The sequence below is a fragment of the Manis pentadactyla genome, chromosome 1, assembly GCF_030020395.1.
Source record: "Manis pentadactyla isolate mManPen7 chromosome 1, mManPen7.hap1, whole genome shotgun sequence".
Taxonomy (NCBI): domain Eukaryota; kingdom Metazoa; phylum Chordata; class Mammalia; order Pholidota; family Manidae; genus Manis; species Manis pentadactyla.
The window spans coordinates 7,358,268-7,375,371 of record NC_080019.1 but is presented as its reverse complement, the minus strand read 5'-3'; the positions used below and the strand labels follow the sequence as shown (position 1 = coordinate 7,375,371).

Genomic DNA, 17,104 nt, shown 5'->3' with positions numbered 1-17,104 from the left:
CTGGCAGCTGCAATTATGACAGCAGACTGAAGGTGCACGGGTGGCCTGCTACGACACCTCCAGAGGCCACCAGGGTCACTGTCTTCCCTCACTGACACTCCAAACTGAAATCTATGGACGATCTTTTGCTTCATCCAGGTTAAAGCTATCTATGATTTTGTAACTGAAACTGTAAAAGACAGAATTTGACAGTTTGCTCTTTCCAGAAAAAGAAAAATACTTAGAATTTTGTTCCATCATGTTTTCCTTAGTCACTCGATATATATTTCTATATATTCATATATATGTATCTATATTTATGTATCAGAGTCTGAATGATTTTACTCACTATCTTTATCTGAAAGTAGGGTATTAAACTATTTCATTTTCCTTTTGAATTTTACAAGTCTCCTATCAGAACCTTTGTAGGTATTTCCTCCCTTTGTCTCCCACTGAAAACTCTAGTTCCTCTCCTTATGTGAGAAACATTTAACCAGTGAAAAGCTGAGCCAAAAAAGAGACAAAAACAGTGCTTAATTACAATGTACCTGCCAGCTAAAAACAAATGAGGAATTATGTTTAATGGGAGAAGACTCCCAAATCCCCTAGGATGAAATTAAATATGATTAAAGACAAATCATGGGAAATTTCAAAGCTCTGCCTGGTCTTAAATTGGCTCAGTAATCTTCCCCTGATGCCACGTACCAGGGCACGTCCACGTCACAAGACAAAGCATCCTTGGAGGCTCTCACCCCTCCTGGCCTGCAGAAGCATACTTGCCATTCTGAGCAGGGACAATGTCACTGCATTTTATCCACCGCTCCCTCCTAATGAAACGCTCCCACATGCACATGCGAGTCATTCTGCTCACAATGCACTGGTGATAGATGGTTCTAAGTCTTTCTCAGGGAACAATGATTTACAGCCAGCGCGAGAGTTAGGCTGAAATCAGGTGCACACGCTCCTGTATGTGACATAATTTGACAGTTAGCTGTGAGGGAAATCTGGTTTCGAATTATGCATTTGGCTTGCACTTGCGGTTGGGGTGCAGTTACAGGAATTAACTCTGGAAAGAGCACCTCTTTATTTAACAGAATCTATTACAAGAAGGAAATGCCTTGTTCAAATGAATCACTTAAGGATCTTTAAACTCTTGTCAGTCTTTCAATTGTGAAACCTGGGAAAGGTAGGATGATTTTGAGAACTAAGAATGGCACGGGTGAGCTTTAAAGTTTTTACCCTTCCTTTACCTCTGGTTATTTTTAGTATATATTTGACTAGGTTACAGTTTTAACATTTTTTGTAACTCCTGTCTCTCCTTTGTAAGTTAACTGCCTAAATACTGACCTGAGGTAGGAATTACCGTGAAGATAATCTAATGTCAAAAATTAAATAGCCTTAAAAAAAATGTTTAAGTCATTTATTTTAGGCCTTGTTAGTCAGTGGTTAAAGTCACAATAGGATCCCAGATCCGAGATTCCTAGAACTGTGTTCTTTTCCTCACGAGCTGTAAGATTGTCCATTCTAGGCTACCGAGGGAAGGCTGGAACAGGATCGAAGGTCATGGGCTGGGATTTACCTAAGAACGCACTTCTCTCCCACTCCCCCAGGGACACACCGCCCGGGAGGTTAAACACCGGCTCCGGCTCCGCAGCCTGCTCCAGCCGAGCCCCTCGGCGGTGACACTGCCCTCCCGCAGCCTTTCATGGCTTCTCATCACCCACAGAGGAAGACCCAAACTTTTCACAAAGCCTGATCTGACCCCGGATAGAAGCAGTTTAAAACTCACTGCTGAGGATTTTAAGGCAATAAAAAAAACAACAACAGTTGTACTCCTTCCGGTCACAGAATCCGTACAGCCTTGAAATGAAACGAGCTGGGTGGAATTCTCTGCAGAGCATCACTTTGGAAACTCTCATCACCATTTCTCAAAATAATAGTTGTCTTGCTGTGGTCATAAAATGTATTTGTAGCACAAGTTCTAGATTTTTACACACAAGCCAAAAAAAAAATGCACCTGAATCTGAACACTGAGATTTCCAAAAAAAAAAACACTCTTAAAAACAATCATCACCAAGTATTGAAGACCTTCCATGGACTTAGGGATTTTTCAGGAGACTAGATAGGGAAAAAAATGAGCCTATCAGGCCCATTACTACAGGGTGGCTTCGGTATGACAATGCAGCTTCCAACTGGGTGTAGATACCCTTCAGTTATCATTACCTTGTCTAAGAAAGCATTTCCGTCCTTTAGGGACCAGCCAGGAAGATTAGACAGCCGGGGACTGCAAAACAAAAGATTTAATTATCCTAAATAGATTATAATCCTCAGTGATTTCATGGTGACTGTACTGCCTCCATAAAGTTAAAAACAGTTTGAAATTACTGGAAGCGGTGCTCACCCAAAATGCTAATCAAAAACATGAAAAATAACCATGTTGTATAAAGTTTGAGAATATGTACCAACAGAACAAAAAGCCAAATAGTTTACGAAGTTGGGGAAATTGAAAGAACGCTATGCAGAATAACGAAGAGAAAAAGAATGACAAGACACTCAGAAACCACTTTCTAGCCTTCCAACTACCCCCGGACTTCACCTTGCTTGTGATTGACAACAAGCCTGGAGGGAAGGCCAAATGGCATCATCATGCTGGGGATGAGACAGCGACTCAAGACGGGGGCAGAGGCCCTGCCTCAGCCAGGACTCACTACAAATAAAAACACCTCAGTTCTAGTCAAGTCCACATTCTGGACTCAGTGCTTACAGGACGGATTAGTCACTTGTCATTTGGTGGCTTGAGCTTCCACTTGTCAAAAACGAAGCTAGTTTTTCTAAGTGTTACAAAATGACAGCATTATCTAAGCGAATAATTCCTAGAAGGTGAGGTTAATTTCACGTATGTGTCACACCAAAAGAGTCTGGACTCAGAAATCATTCACTCTCGTAATCTCACATTTGAACTGTGTGCCCTATTATTTAACCAGAAGAATTATACCGGAGGCGGAAAGGCAAGTAATTTAGGAGAAAAAAAAATGGTGGTAAGAAGAAAAACTTAATGACCTAAGTGATGTGTGAAGAAAAGCACTTCCTTAGGAGTACAAGTTGGGTGGCAAAGGGTAGCACTTCACCACAAAATGAGTGTGTAAAGTCAAAATTAAGGGCAGAGTAAGGGTGTGGGACTAAAAGACTCTATAATCAGAAACCAAATTAAATACTCCCTTATCCTCTCGCCAAAATAATTTTATCAAATTCCGACTTTGTAACTAACTAGGTGATAGGTACAAATGACATACAGAAACATAAATATGTGAGTATCTGTCAGTCTTCTAGAAAAGGTTAAAAACCTAAATAAAATATACACATATCTATTTTTAGGGAAAAAGTGAGAATTTGGGGGATAACTTTTAATTTTGACATAATTCCAAACTTACAGAAAAGGATGTAAATGTAGTGAAGTCCCACACTCCCTTTGCCGACATTCTGTTTACATTGTCTTTATTAATCAAAAAGTGAGAATTTTGTATTTAATACTTAAGAATGAAAATTACTACTTAGAGAATCAAATTTGGTTGTATATATTATATCTGATTAACTTTTTTTTTAAGTCTGTGAGTTTTCTGCTTTAACTCTCAGAAAAAACATTCTACCATCATTAGCTATTTAATTCCCATCTCATTTCATAGTCACATAGACGTTTTCACTTACAGATTTATTGCTTCTCGAAAAATATGTTTTACTATAAGATCAGATTATAAAACCAAGCATTCTAATAAAAGTGTAAAGATAAGATAATGTGAATATTGTTCTCATTTCATGCCCACCAGAAGAAGGTCATATATAACCATGTCCCTTTACAAAAAGAACCAGGTCAAAAAGGACATGCATCCTGTATGTTCCACAGTGGACACAAACGAATCAGCCTTCAAATTAGATGCCTGATTCACTTAGTTGTCTTCAACAAATGATGAGACATTGTACACTGCTTATCAGAGAATAATTTTTTTAAAAGTAAAATTATCAGGTATTGTGGTTTTAATTTTTGCTGAACATTTTTAAAAATAACATCAAAGCTTTGTATGAAACACCTGTAGGTATCCTTGATTTGAGAAATTGCTAGTGGATGGGACTGAAAGCTCAGAGAGCAGGATCATGCTGTAACAATAGGGCCAAAGACGAAGGGCCAGAGCAATGTGTCACCGAATGGCAGAGGGATGCTGATTATGGAGATGAAAAGAATTTGGTTACTGAGTTCCAATGAGTTAATAACTGAACCAGAAAGAGTTAGTAAACTTTAAGCTGTCAAGAAGAGGCTTATTACTTTGCACCTAATGATTACAAGATTTGACTGTAAGTTTCTTAAACATGGAAACAGAAGTCTCTCCATAGAATTCTACTTTAATAAGATATGGAAGGTAAAGATATTAGAAAAGTTATGATCATAGATAACAGATCTTTGATTCCACTACTTAACAATTTCCTAGAAAAAAAGGATGCCATTAAAAAAAGTTATAGTCAAGAAAAAATTTAAGTGCACAAAATTTTTTTGTTGTATTTATTCAAAAAGGTAAAATATTCCCATACGTAAATAAGGCTTTTAAATATATCTATCATCTAGAAAAATAATGAAAGGTAGAATGAACAGAATAGGCAGTTTATTTTCTCTTCTCACTTTCCATTTTTCCCATTTCCTACTTTGAAATGTATTACTTTTATAATTAGAAAATAATAAGGAAAAGAGGCATGACTACATTCACTCATTCAAAAAATGTAAAAGCTTACTTTGAGCAACATATGCAAAGTGCAGGGATATGAGAGTAAATAAAATAATCCTTGGGTCTGAGGAGTCTGCACTCCAGCACAGGGAGACAGTGAACAGCAATTACAATAGAATAAAGTGATGGGTGGCAGCAGGCGTTATGGGTTCACACAGAACGGGCACTTCTGACAGCGTGGTGTGGGAGCAGAGAGTAGGAGTGAGGAGGTAATGATGGGCCAGGTCCTTCCATGAGGAGGGACCAGGAAACAGCCTCATCATTTGGTGTAGGAGAATGACAGGTCCACCTTCACTCACTCATTAATATATCTTTATTTATGTGTTAAGCCCTCAGGTGCTGGCAATGTGACTGTGAGCAAATATACCTGTTCTCCTGAGGGGGCAGGGAAGCCAGACACATCAAATAATCACAGAAACAGGGAAGAAGATGTCCAAAATGATGAAGCAGTAGAGTACAAAGCACCACAAAGTCCCCTAAGGAGGGACTGGTCTAGGCAGCATCAAAAGATTCTCAGGGTCTAAGATGACTGAGCTGAGATCTGGACAGCAGTAGAATCAAGGCAAAACTGGAACAAGGGCAGAGTTTGGAGGGAAAGAGAAAGAGGACAGCTACAAGGCCCAGCACATCTCTCCAGCCAATCGCACCAGACTTTGGCAGGGGCATCTTCATAAGAGGTTGTCCACAGGACATTTTAAGAAGGGACCATACACTCCCCTTCCTCCGCCACCCAGAATGCCATCTCTGTGTCCTTCCTACTTGGAAGTGGAGGCACAAATGACCTGAGAGATGAGCTCCTGTGAAGCAGGCTACAGGAAAGTGGGATTGGGGGTTGGGAGGTGGAGAAGAGCCTCTGTGGCTGAAAGAACCATGTGTGACAAGCAGGAGATGAGTTTCTTTGAAACCGAAAGAAAACAAAGAGCAAATATGAGAGGTAGAAGGCATAAAGCCTGATATACTAAGATTAACTTGGTATTTATCCCAAAAGCAAAGAAAAACCACTGAACCATTTTGAACAGGTGAGAGACAAGATTAGATCTGTATTTCTAAGAGGTGATTCTGGAGAGAACTGACATCGTGCATCTTCTGATAATATATACCATCATTTGTGTGGTACTTTTACCAAAAGAACCCCAATCTAATCGGGAGGAAACATTATACACACCCAAACTGAAAGATGTTATATAAAATAGCCTGTCTGCCTAAAAATGACAAGGTCATAAGAGAGGCTTTGACAACAAACGCAATGTGTGACCTAGACTGGATCCTGGACCAGTATCGCTATTTTTCTTTTTTTGCTACAAAAGGCATTATAGTGAAATACAAATTGGTGTTAACTTGGGATATACGAATAAGGTTTTTGGCTTAGATACTAGCTTACTGTCAAGTGCCAGTTTCCTGATTTTGATTATTGTACTGTGGTTATGTAAGAGAATGTCCTTCATAAAAGAAATGGCACACAAATGATTAGGTGGTAAATGGGCATTATGTCCATATCTTTTCAATAGGTCAGAAAAAATTATATGCATATGTATAAAGAGAAAATGATAGAGCAAACATGATAAAATATTAAAAATTGGTAAGGGTAATTAGGAGTTGTTTGTATATTCTTGTAATTTTTCTATAAATCAAATCATTTCAGAATAAAAAGATATGCAAAAAAGATGGCTTTGGATTCAGACGGGGTGAGATCAGAGTTGAAGAAACTGGTTAGAAGACTTTATCAGTAATGCTTGTAAAGATGATAGTGACTGGATTCCAGAGCTGTTTAGAAGGTAAAAACTGCAGGGCTTAATGAAAGATTGGATATGGGGAGCAAGGTAAGGGGCATATGTAAGGTCGGCGCTAGTTTTCTGGCCTTTATATGACAAGATGCCACTCCCTAGTACAGGGTACCATCGGGGAAAACCAGGGCTGGGGGAGTCTGCTCTCCTCTTCCGGACCACGTCCACTTATGAACTCACTGGGCACGTTGAGTTTTGATGTACCTTCCAAGGCACATCCAAAGAAACTCAGTAAGCATCTGAATGTATAATCTTGAACTCAGAAGAAATTAGTAACTAAAGATACATATCTGAAAGTTATTGTTTGGATGGTTATTAAAGCCCTGAGCATTAATTAAATGCCCTTCATGGAGATTCTGATGGCCAGCCACTGGATGCTGTAGAATTCTGGTAAGTGATGGCCAGTTAGAGGAAAATGAATTTCCAAAGCAGACAGACGAGGAAGAGTAAGAGAAGTACAAGGAAAACCAGGAGCGAGTTCTCAAGGAGGAGAGCGCAGCTGGATGGCCAGGCAGATGAGCACTGACGGACGTGCATCGTGGCTAATGATGTGGAAGTCACTTGTGACTTTAGCAGGAGGTGTTCTAGCAGGTGGTGTGGGCAAAGCACAGACTGGAGAGGAGTTGGGAATGCTTCAGGGGAAAGTGGAGTCAAGACAAGGTTAAAATTTTAAGTTAGAAGTGATGGAGCATAACTAAATAGGAAGAACTGAGTCAAAATGGAAAGGTACAAGGGAACAGAAAGATTATAATTAATAGCAAAATGACTCTCAGAAAGTAAGAATGGTGGGATAAAGGGTTTCATTCATATGATAAATATTTATTGAGTAGCTACTACATGCCAAGAACTAGTAGGTCCTGGGAATACAGTGGGGAACAAACAACATCCCTGCCCTTATAACTTATCTTTTTAGGGGAGAAGAAAGACAATATATAAACTAAATATCATTACACTATAATGTATGTATAAGTGCTATGAGGAAAAATAAAGCAGGAAGAAGAGAGAGGGAGGGACTGGGTACTAATGTAGCCACTGTATCTCCAATGTTTCTGGCCTGAGTAAAGAAGACACTTTTTGAAGGAACCCCAGGGGCTGCGAATTGTCCCACGAGTACAACCTCCCTCTGAGAAAAACAATGCCAAGGGGCCGAGAGAGTGGAAGTGGACTCCGATGCTGACCCAGGGCCATGAGAATACTGAAGTAGGAAGAGACAAGAATGAATGGGAAAGGGGAAAACAGGTAGCTAGCACTGTCTAGCACTCAGGTTAACACCTAGGCAAATTCATGGCCCACAGAGCATGCAGGCCCCCTGTGGAAGCCCTCACAGCACCTTGTATTTTACTGTCAGTAATTATCACCAGTATATGGTTGTTTTCTTAACTCAATGAAATAATGAAAACTTAAAATTGTTTTCTCTGACAGACTATAAGCTCCATGGTGAAAGGAAAATTATCTTGTTCAGGTCTGTATCCCCTGGTCCACCACAGTGCAGACTCTTAATAAACACCAAATGAATGAACACACTTTAATTTTGGGGGTAAAAAGACAGTAATATCAGGCTGTTTTAATAAGAAATAACCTGTCAGTCATTTCTATTGAGAAATGTAGGTGGTGTCTATAGTTATTGAACCACATGCACAAATGTATAAATATTCTCTTCTGGACAATATCTGTGGATGGTAAATGTATTTCTAAGTGCTTCATGTGATTACAATTGAATTTTCTCAGGTTTGCATAAAATGTAATATGTAATTATTTTTGACCTTGTCCCCATCACCTTATTGTATCCCTTATCTCAGAAAAAATCAATGGTTTTGATTTGTAATTATACTTTTTCTAGATGGTTCACTGGGCTGTCATTATGAATCATCACCACACACAGTGACGTCTTCGGGAGTGAATGAGATGCATTAGAAGGTTTACCTAGCTTGTTCTGCTTTTAAGCTCTTAAACCTGCTGTGGACAGCTTTTCTGTCTCCCCTCTTGTACGCTGTATCACTTTCTGCTCCTCAAAGTATATGAAAGTTGCCCACTTCTCTAATAAACTACTGCTTCTAAATGACAGTAAGCTGGGACACCAATTTCCTAGACAAGGTTTTAGTAGGAGTAAACAGTGCTGACTGTAGGCCTGGGGAACTCTATCTGCTTTTAGACATATGTTTTGGCTTCATATATGATTCTGTGATGTCTACAGCTGACTAGTATGAAAATAATGCACACATAACTATCAAAAAGAAACATCAGGGAATGATACAGAGATTAGCATGGCCCCTGCACAAGGACGACACACACATTTGTGCAAAGGTCCGTATTTAAAAAAAAAAGAAAGAAACGTCAGGCTCTATGATGTAAAGTACCTGCAAAGGCAGTTAAATTATTCTAAAATTCAATTCTTGGGCTTATCAGTTGACCATTTATAAACTCTTATATGAATTAGCAAGAAAGATGAAATATATATGACCTCACTTGCACTAAGCAGTTGCAGGAACATTTTACAGCTCAGAAGAAGTTATAATAAAGAAGCCAATCAATAAATCAATACAACACTTTCCATCACCCGAGCCAAAGGAAATTATTCTGATGAAGAACATTTTTAAGGGAACAAACTTAGTACAACACACAAAGTACTGGTAATCTTAATGCTAAGGGGTACCATTTGCCAGCAAGCTAAATTTCATTTTTTCTCAGATTCACCAGCACATACCTTTGAACAAGTGGCAAAGGAAGGAAATTGAGGGTGGAAGTCATGTCCAGTCCGCAGTCCAACATAATGGTGGTTGATTTGAATTTGAGCACATTGCATGGTAAGGTTGGGTGCCCCGAAAGGCAATACTGAAAAAAATGAAATCACTTTTATCAATAATCAATTACAGAAAAAGTCTAAAAAATATAGCGAATTAAGTACAACTGATCTTCCTCTCTCATTGGAATAGTCTGTAAATACAGCTCACTTTCTGTGTGACTTCCTTCCCATTACAGCTCCAGCTACCTTTCCTGAGCAGTTCAAAATACTCAAAAGTCTCAGATGACACTCAGTTCTTCATAGGCTACCAAGCCGTAGCTCAGGCAAGCAGTTTTGGAAGGGCCAAAGTTACTCCAAATAGAAGGTTTCTGGGCTATAGTTGTGGTTATAGATATATAGTTGCACAGTCCCAGGCTCCACTCTCACATGACACTCCGAATTCCCACTATTCCATTGCATCTAAGTACTACCTAAAGCTGTGAAGTCGATTCCTCACTGGATCCTCAGACTGTGCTGCAGGTTAGGTTTTTGTCCTGTAAAGAAGTCAAGTGACTTCCTCACAGAGGAAATGATTGGGAAGGGTTAACAAACAAGCATCAGTAAGGGGTTATGGCTCAGCCTTGTCAGAGGAAATGACTCAAAAGGACAGGTGACTTCTCTGATGTGCACATACCAAGAAGGAATGAGGGACACCTACTCCCAACCCATCAAGAGTTCACCTGTGGCACAAAACCTCAGAAGTTAAAGGGGCACGAGCCACAATGGTGTGTTCAGAGGAGAGAGAGGAGGCAAGACAACACACTGACCCCAAACATTTCTCACATCCTCCTCAATGTAGTGGGGATGACAGATAAGCCATACTGGAAATTATTTATAGGGGATGTACCCTGTCACCATTCAGAATTCTGCTGCTCTGAGGAAAAGAAACGAAAGAAGGTAAGGACCGTTTCCCCCATCTTTACAGTCATTCCGTGGAGGCCTCCCTTGAACAGCAAAGCCCAGACAATGGAGGGATGTTCTTTACCCCATGACAAGTACATTCTTTCTGAGTTAGGGTAACTCGACATGAATGCCTGGCCTCACGTGGCCACAGCAGCTCAGGTGGCGTTTCCAGGTATTTGTTGCTCTGCTGGTTCTGTCACTGGATCGATTTCCTCCTTTTCTCAAGAGGATACTACAAGGGGCTGATGATTTTTTAAAACCACATGTTCTCAAAATGGTAAGAGCAAGAGCCAAGAAATGGTGGGCGTTTTGCAAGCTTCTTTATGCCAAGTTTATGTTATTATATTTTTCAAATCAGAATTCACAACTCATGGTCTGATAGGGTATAAGTTTATAACAAAAACAGTACAAATTATTTAAAATTGTAATTATACTAAAACAATTCCAGGAAGCATGAGTTGCGTTATTGTACTTTACAGAAGTTCATTCTTTGATAGGTATCAGAATTACAGAAAAAAAATATTCTACTAAGGATGGCAGAGATATCTCTACTCCACTCTCCATCCTGCCAGCTTCGTTTTTATACCTTTCTAAGAATTATTTATTAAAGACAAATATAAACTCTCAAAATGAACACCAAGTATCATGTCAAGCTTGTACCAAACATACAAGTGTTCTAATAAGAGCTTTCCTGTATTTCTCCTTTAAAAAAAAAACAACCAGATATTCAGAAAAACCTAAAAAGAAATAACGTGAAATGTATATAATGGTTACTTCTGGGTGGAAAAGTTATAGTGTAGTTTTCTTCTTTCAGCTTTCTGTGTTTTCCTAAAGTTCGACAACAAGCATTTACCGAATTTTTATGATCAGAAAAAAATGATTTTTTTCAGCCAGCCACACTGAATGGCAGCATCTTCACCTTTAAGTCTAAGTTATGGATAAAAAGTCACAAGTTACACCACAAGGAAGACTGACCTGTACAAGCTGCTGCTCAAAAGACATCAGGCAAAAGAAGTTAGCTGAAAGACACTACATCTGCTCCTGTCATCCAAGGATAAGGAAAGGTGAGGAACACTTTCAGAGGGCTGTTAAGTGAACGGAAGAAATGCTTTCAGAGCACCTCCTAAAGGAGTGCCCAATCGTGATCTCACCAGCTCCACGTGAATGGAGGAGGAATTGAGCTTTACACAGTTTGAGCGGCTAATCTGAGAAGAGCCATACAGGTCCCCTGGCTCCAAAGATCCCACTCCCGCTTCCCAAGCTGCACTCCTTACTTCGTGGGCCACCTGAGTGTGCTAAGACACAGCGAGGGGCCAAGACCCACACACCCACGGGGTTCCCGCAGTTGGCCCGTCTCCAGGGATGCTCTTTGCATGTTTCTAATATGCTGCTGCAATCACCAGGCAGCGCATAATCCAGTGATTACCCGAAACATTACATATCATGGGGTTTTAAAATGAGTAATCAATCTGTATTACAAAAAGTTTGAAAAAGTAGAAAGAAAATTAATACCCACAGTCATTGTTCTATTCCCTCTTTTTCTGTATTTGTAAAAGCTGACTTTAGAGCATGTACTGCTCTGTATGCTGCTTTAAAAACTCATGATGACTATGCTTTGTCTATGTTGCACCACACTCTATTTTTATTGGCTGCCTAGGTAAATATACCATCACTTGTTTAATGATTCCCTTACTGTAGAATATTTAGAGGCTCTTCCAGTGGCTCAGTTACAAAAATGGCTGTCACGGTCACTTTAGTGCTTAAGGCATTTTCCATATTCGACTATTTTAGAGGATTCCCAGAAGTGGCATTAACTAGGTCAAAAAATATGAGCATTTTATGGCTCTTGAACTATGCTGCCAAAATGGTTTCCAAAAAGGCTGTACCCATTTACAATGTCATCAGTAATAGGTCAGAAGACCTGTTTCACTGCTTCTTTCTATCAACATATGGTCAAAACCATCTCGAATCTATACCAAAATGCACTTGTAATGTCAGTAGTATAACTATCTAGAAGCAATTAAATGGCTCTAAACAGGAAAAATCAACTACTTGAAATATGGATTTAATTTTGAGAGGCAGTTTGGAGAAATGATTTAAGGTTCAGGGTTTAAATAAGACTGTTTGGGCTCAAATCCTGGTTGCACTCATTATTAATGTGTAATTTTGACTTAACTATGCAAAGAGTCAGTTTCCTCACCTGTAAGATGCAGTAGTAGAAGCTACCCTCCTCAATGAATGAAGGACAAATGGAATGGATACAGCACCTGACACGTGGTATATGCCCACTGTTAACAGAATCATTAAGGGGCTGAAGAGACCACCTCAATTTGGGGGACCACCTAAATTTACAGCATTATAGAGAAGAAATTTTATTCTTTAGTGGCATTCACTAATGCTTTAACACTTGTGTACCTCACAACAGTAGGTAAAGTGAGTGAGCAATTTTACAAATGCTGTCTACTGCTAGCTTTCCCTTCAGGAAGATGCAGTCATTACTGAGGACAGATGTGAATATCTAGCCAATGTAAGGTTTAAAATGTTTTTCTGGCTTAGCAAGCACATAGCAATGTTTTCATGTTAATTTTATTTCTATTTAGTAACAAAGCTGCAGGGTCTTCTGTGTCATGACTTACTGTCTGTATTTCCTGTGTCCTGTATCTTTTTTCCACTGAATGAATGGAATCTGGTTTCAGAACTCATATGTATAAACATAGAAGCATTGTTTATATTTTTTGATAAAATTGTTATCAGTTATGCTTAGTATATTATCTTTCCCATTCTGTTATGTTCATTAAAAAAAAACTTCTATTACAGAAAATTTCAAAAATACAAGTAAGCAAAATTAGCATGATAAACCCCACTACTTAGGTTTAACACTATCCATATTCTGCCTCTCTTTTCTGATTTTCTTTTGATATTGACATGCTTCTGCAGAATAGCTATTAATGATGACAAACTTATCTGCTCTCTGAAAATACCGTTTCTTAAATAGCCCTAATTTAATCTCTTATCTACAACTGGGACAAAAACATGAGTCCATTTTCCTACACGTCCCAGCAAAATTCACTAAAAGTGGTTCCTGTCACCTTTAAGTTATTTTTGGTTTGTAACACCTTCCTGTTCGGTAATAATAGTTTGAAAATAATTCCAAGTCTCTATTTTTGTCCACTGGTTGTTTTTATTTTTTTCATTTTTACCCCCAAATAAGTCATAATGACTACAATTCTAAAACACTACTTTTCCAATAATATATAAATGGAAACCACATTTAGTCTGTATATTAACTTAGGGAATGCAACCATTTTTACTACACAGTAATATTTCTCTGAGCCAGGAACAATGCATTGTTTTCTATTTTTCTTCCTTTATAGTTTAAAATATTTTATGCCTTTGGTTCATAACCAACTATTCAATTATCATTGAATGTATCTTTGCTTTTCAGTTTCTACTTACTTTCTGCTCTAAGTTTATTGCTCTATTTTAAGTTTTATCTGATATAGTCTTCAAAATTCTGCCACTGCTGTGTACTGATTAGCATTCAGGCTACAAACACCCCTCTTAAGTGATGCTCTGGATGCATTTTATGAGTTTATATTGTTTTCAAATGTTATGCATTTCTACATACTATGTAATTCCCCATGTGATTTCTTCTTTGAGCCATGAACTATTTAGAAGTGTGCATGAGTTATGTGTGTTATACGTTTGGTTTAATTTCCAAATGTACAGCAAGTAATAGTTATCTTTTAGTTAATGACCTCTAATTTTATTGTGGGCAGAGAACAGAATTTGTACATTAATTTTTGGATGTTTACTGAAACTTGCTTTGTGATCCTACACCTTGTAAATAGTTGATTTTTTACAAATAATCCAGCATGCATAAAATTTTAAGTATGTAATCTAATTGTTGTATACAGAGTAGATCAAGGTTATTATCTTATTTAAGTTTCCCATATCCTACTTGAATCCTAGGAGAGAAACTTACCAATTTCTCTTTGTAATTTTGTCAAATTTTGTTTCATATATTTTGAGAATAAACCAGCCATCTTAACTTCCTAGAAATCTTCAAAAGCAGTATGAATTATTGTGTCATAAAAAAATAAACCACAAGACTTGTTAAATTAGTACATTTTGTAATCTTGGCAATTTGGTCACATGGCAAATTGAATTTTAGTGAATTGGCTTTGGGAAGTAAGTCTGTCTTTTGCAAAAGAACTGGAGACTAAAACATCCTATGTTCTCCTTTTCCCTAGTCTTGTTTAGAATAATTGTAAAATATATAGTTGCTATGATATGGTATTTATTAAGTGTCAGGCATGCTGTAAGAACTTCACATTTAACTCCTTTAATCCTCCCAAGAATACTGTGAGGTAGGAACTATATTCCTATCTTACAAATGAAGAAAAAGAGGCACAGAGATTATGAAACTTGCATAGTTCTGAAGCTGTAAGGGTTGTGCCAGGACTTGAACCCTGGAAAGTTTGGCCCAGAGAGAGACTACTTAATCACCATGCATGCCATGATACACAAAGAGAAAGGAATTGTCAGAGACCAAAAAACATTTGCAGAGATGATGTGCTCTAAAAGGTCATATTTTGAGTTGATAAGAATATAGCTTGAATTTGTAATCTGGTTGTGAACAAAGAAAATTAGTTAACTGGCTAATGTAAGATGAAACAAATGTAAGATAATCCCAAATAGATTAAATTATTAAACTGGTCTGCTATCTGTTATAAGCAGTAGTTTCCTTTTGTTGGATTTTACCTTCCATTAAAAAGTGATAGGATAAAATAGTTTTTACTGCTGAAACTCTGAAATAATCTGTAAACCTATAACCTTTAGGTTGAGATAATGCCAAACGCTCTTTAATCCTGTTTGAAAGAATAGCGTAGCACCAGAGGAACTGCCTTTTATAGGCAATAGTGTTAATAAAATAAGTTGTAAATAACATCACTAATTTCTCCCCCTTTTTCTTCTTTCTCTATTTAAGCAACTCATGCATCCACTATAGAAATCTATGAGCAAAGAGAAAAGAAATACAGTTTGCTTTTCTTTCTGGCAGTAGAATGAAGAAATGACTTTGATTATTTCTGATTCAAGTACAACATTAAAAAAATACTGTTAGCAAATTTACTTTTATGTAATAGTTTTTATTCCCGGTACAACATTAGGAAACCTATTAGTACAATTCACACATAAATGAATATAGGGGAAAGCAAATCTCAATAGATTCAGAAAATGTATTTGAAAAAAACACCAATTCAAGGCAAAAAAATCTTACCAAATTGTAACTACAAGGGTATTTCTTTGCTAAAGGGTTCCTAAACATCCCTACATCACAGTTAATGATGAGAAGCATGAGAAACAGTTCCATTACAGTCAAGAACAAAATAAGGATACCCATTATCATTGCTTAAATTCAACACTATACTGGCAATGCTATATAAAGCAATAAGACAAGAAAAAGGTGAAATGATTAGAAATGGAGAAATAAATCATGTCAATGTTCACAGATGATATGATTAGAAGGCATTCTGAAGACAAACTATTACAACTAGTAAGAAAGTGCATCAAGGTTGCTGAATACAATAATTAATGTACCCAAATTAACCTGTGTTTTTATATGCTAGCACTGAACAATTAGTAACAGTAATAAGAATTAAAATTGGAATACCAATTAATGCATACATTAAATGTATCACAGAATAAAGGTAAAAAAGCAAAGAATAAAATTTTTACCAAAAAATTACAAAACTCTATTTAGAGATAATGTTAGCTGGAAAGGAAAATAAACTGCTGCAGAAAATAGCAATCTTCACTTATCTACTTTTTTATTAAACTTAAGATTCATACAGAAGAGTCAAGGGCTAAACTTAGCAATGGAAATACTAAAGAAAAACGATTAGAGAAGACTTACATTTTATGATATTACAACTCATTATAATTAATATAGGATGTTATTATGCTGGGATAGTTAATGGACCAATGGGACAGGAATAAACAGTCCAGAAAAGAGGCACACACCATTACCTAGGAGCTTAACATATGACAGAAGTAGCATTACTAATATGTGGTGCTGGGCAAGTATGCAACTCATCTGGAAAGGATTCATTACTTCACACCATATACAAAAATTAATTCCAGATGACTTAAATACTGAAAAAATAAAGACAAGAACTTTAAAACTTTTAGTGAAGAATGAAAAGATACTACCTTATCCCCCAGGGTAGTAGAGAATTTCTTAAGGAGAAAAAAGACACAAACCATAAAAGAAAGATTCTGAGTACACTACTTTAAGATGAAATTCTTCAAAAGACACCATTAACAAAGTGAAAACACAAGTCAGAGACTGAGAGAAGATACTTCCAACACATATTATTAAAAGCATTGGCAACCTATTCAGTATAAAAAAACTCATACAAATCAACAACAAACATTAAAAAACTCAACAGAAATGAGGAAACAGGAGTGGTCAATAAGTGAAGATATGAAAACAAGTACAACACCATCAGGATCAGGGAAATGCAAAATAAGACAATAATGAGCAAACCTTAGACTGGCTAAAATTATGGGGTGAATGTAGTAAAAATGCAAATAAATTGGTACACCACTCAGGAGAATAATTTGGTATACCTAGTAATGCTGAATATATATACCTTAGCATATACTAAACTAATAAAAGCATACATGGGTTTGATACACATGAACTTGAAGAAAGTAGTAACTTCTGGAGAGGGAGGTAAAGGTAGATAATTCTAGCTTTAAATGAAATATGTCTTTAAAAAGGCAGAGAAGGGAGGAAAGAGATCTGATTTTTAAAAAAGGCAAACTATTAACATCTATTTAATGTTAGTAACGAGTATAAGGATGTCTTTTCTGTTTTG

At 37.4% G+C, this 17,104-nt stretch overlaps 1 protein-coding gene and 1 non-coding gene across 3 annotated transcripts in view; one reads left to right on the top strand and one right to left on the bottom strand.

Moving 5' to 3' along the window:
* Positions 1-17,104, bottom strand: part of INTS9 (integrator complex subunit 9) — a 90,060-nt gene that overhangs the window by 52,392 nt on the left and 20,564 nt on the right. For both annotated transcript variants that reach the window (XM_036888953.2, XM_036888954.2), the window contains exons 2-3: positions 9,240-9,367; positions 2,203-2,263 (exon numbers count right to left, since the gene is read on the bottom strand). In XM_036888953.2, coding sequence (XP_036744848.1) covers positions 2,203-2,263; positions 9,240-9,367 — 189 coding nt within the window. The remainder of the gene's footprint in view (positions 1-2,202; positions 2,264-9,239; positions 9,368-17,104) is intronic.
* Positions 8,745-8,851, top strand: LOC118914405 (U6 spliceosomal RNA). Its single transcript, XR_005025605.1, has one exon. It is a non-coding gene; the product is annotated as a U6 spliceosomal RNA (small nuclear RNA).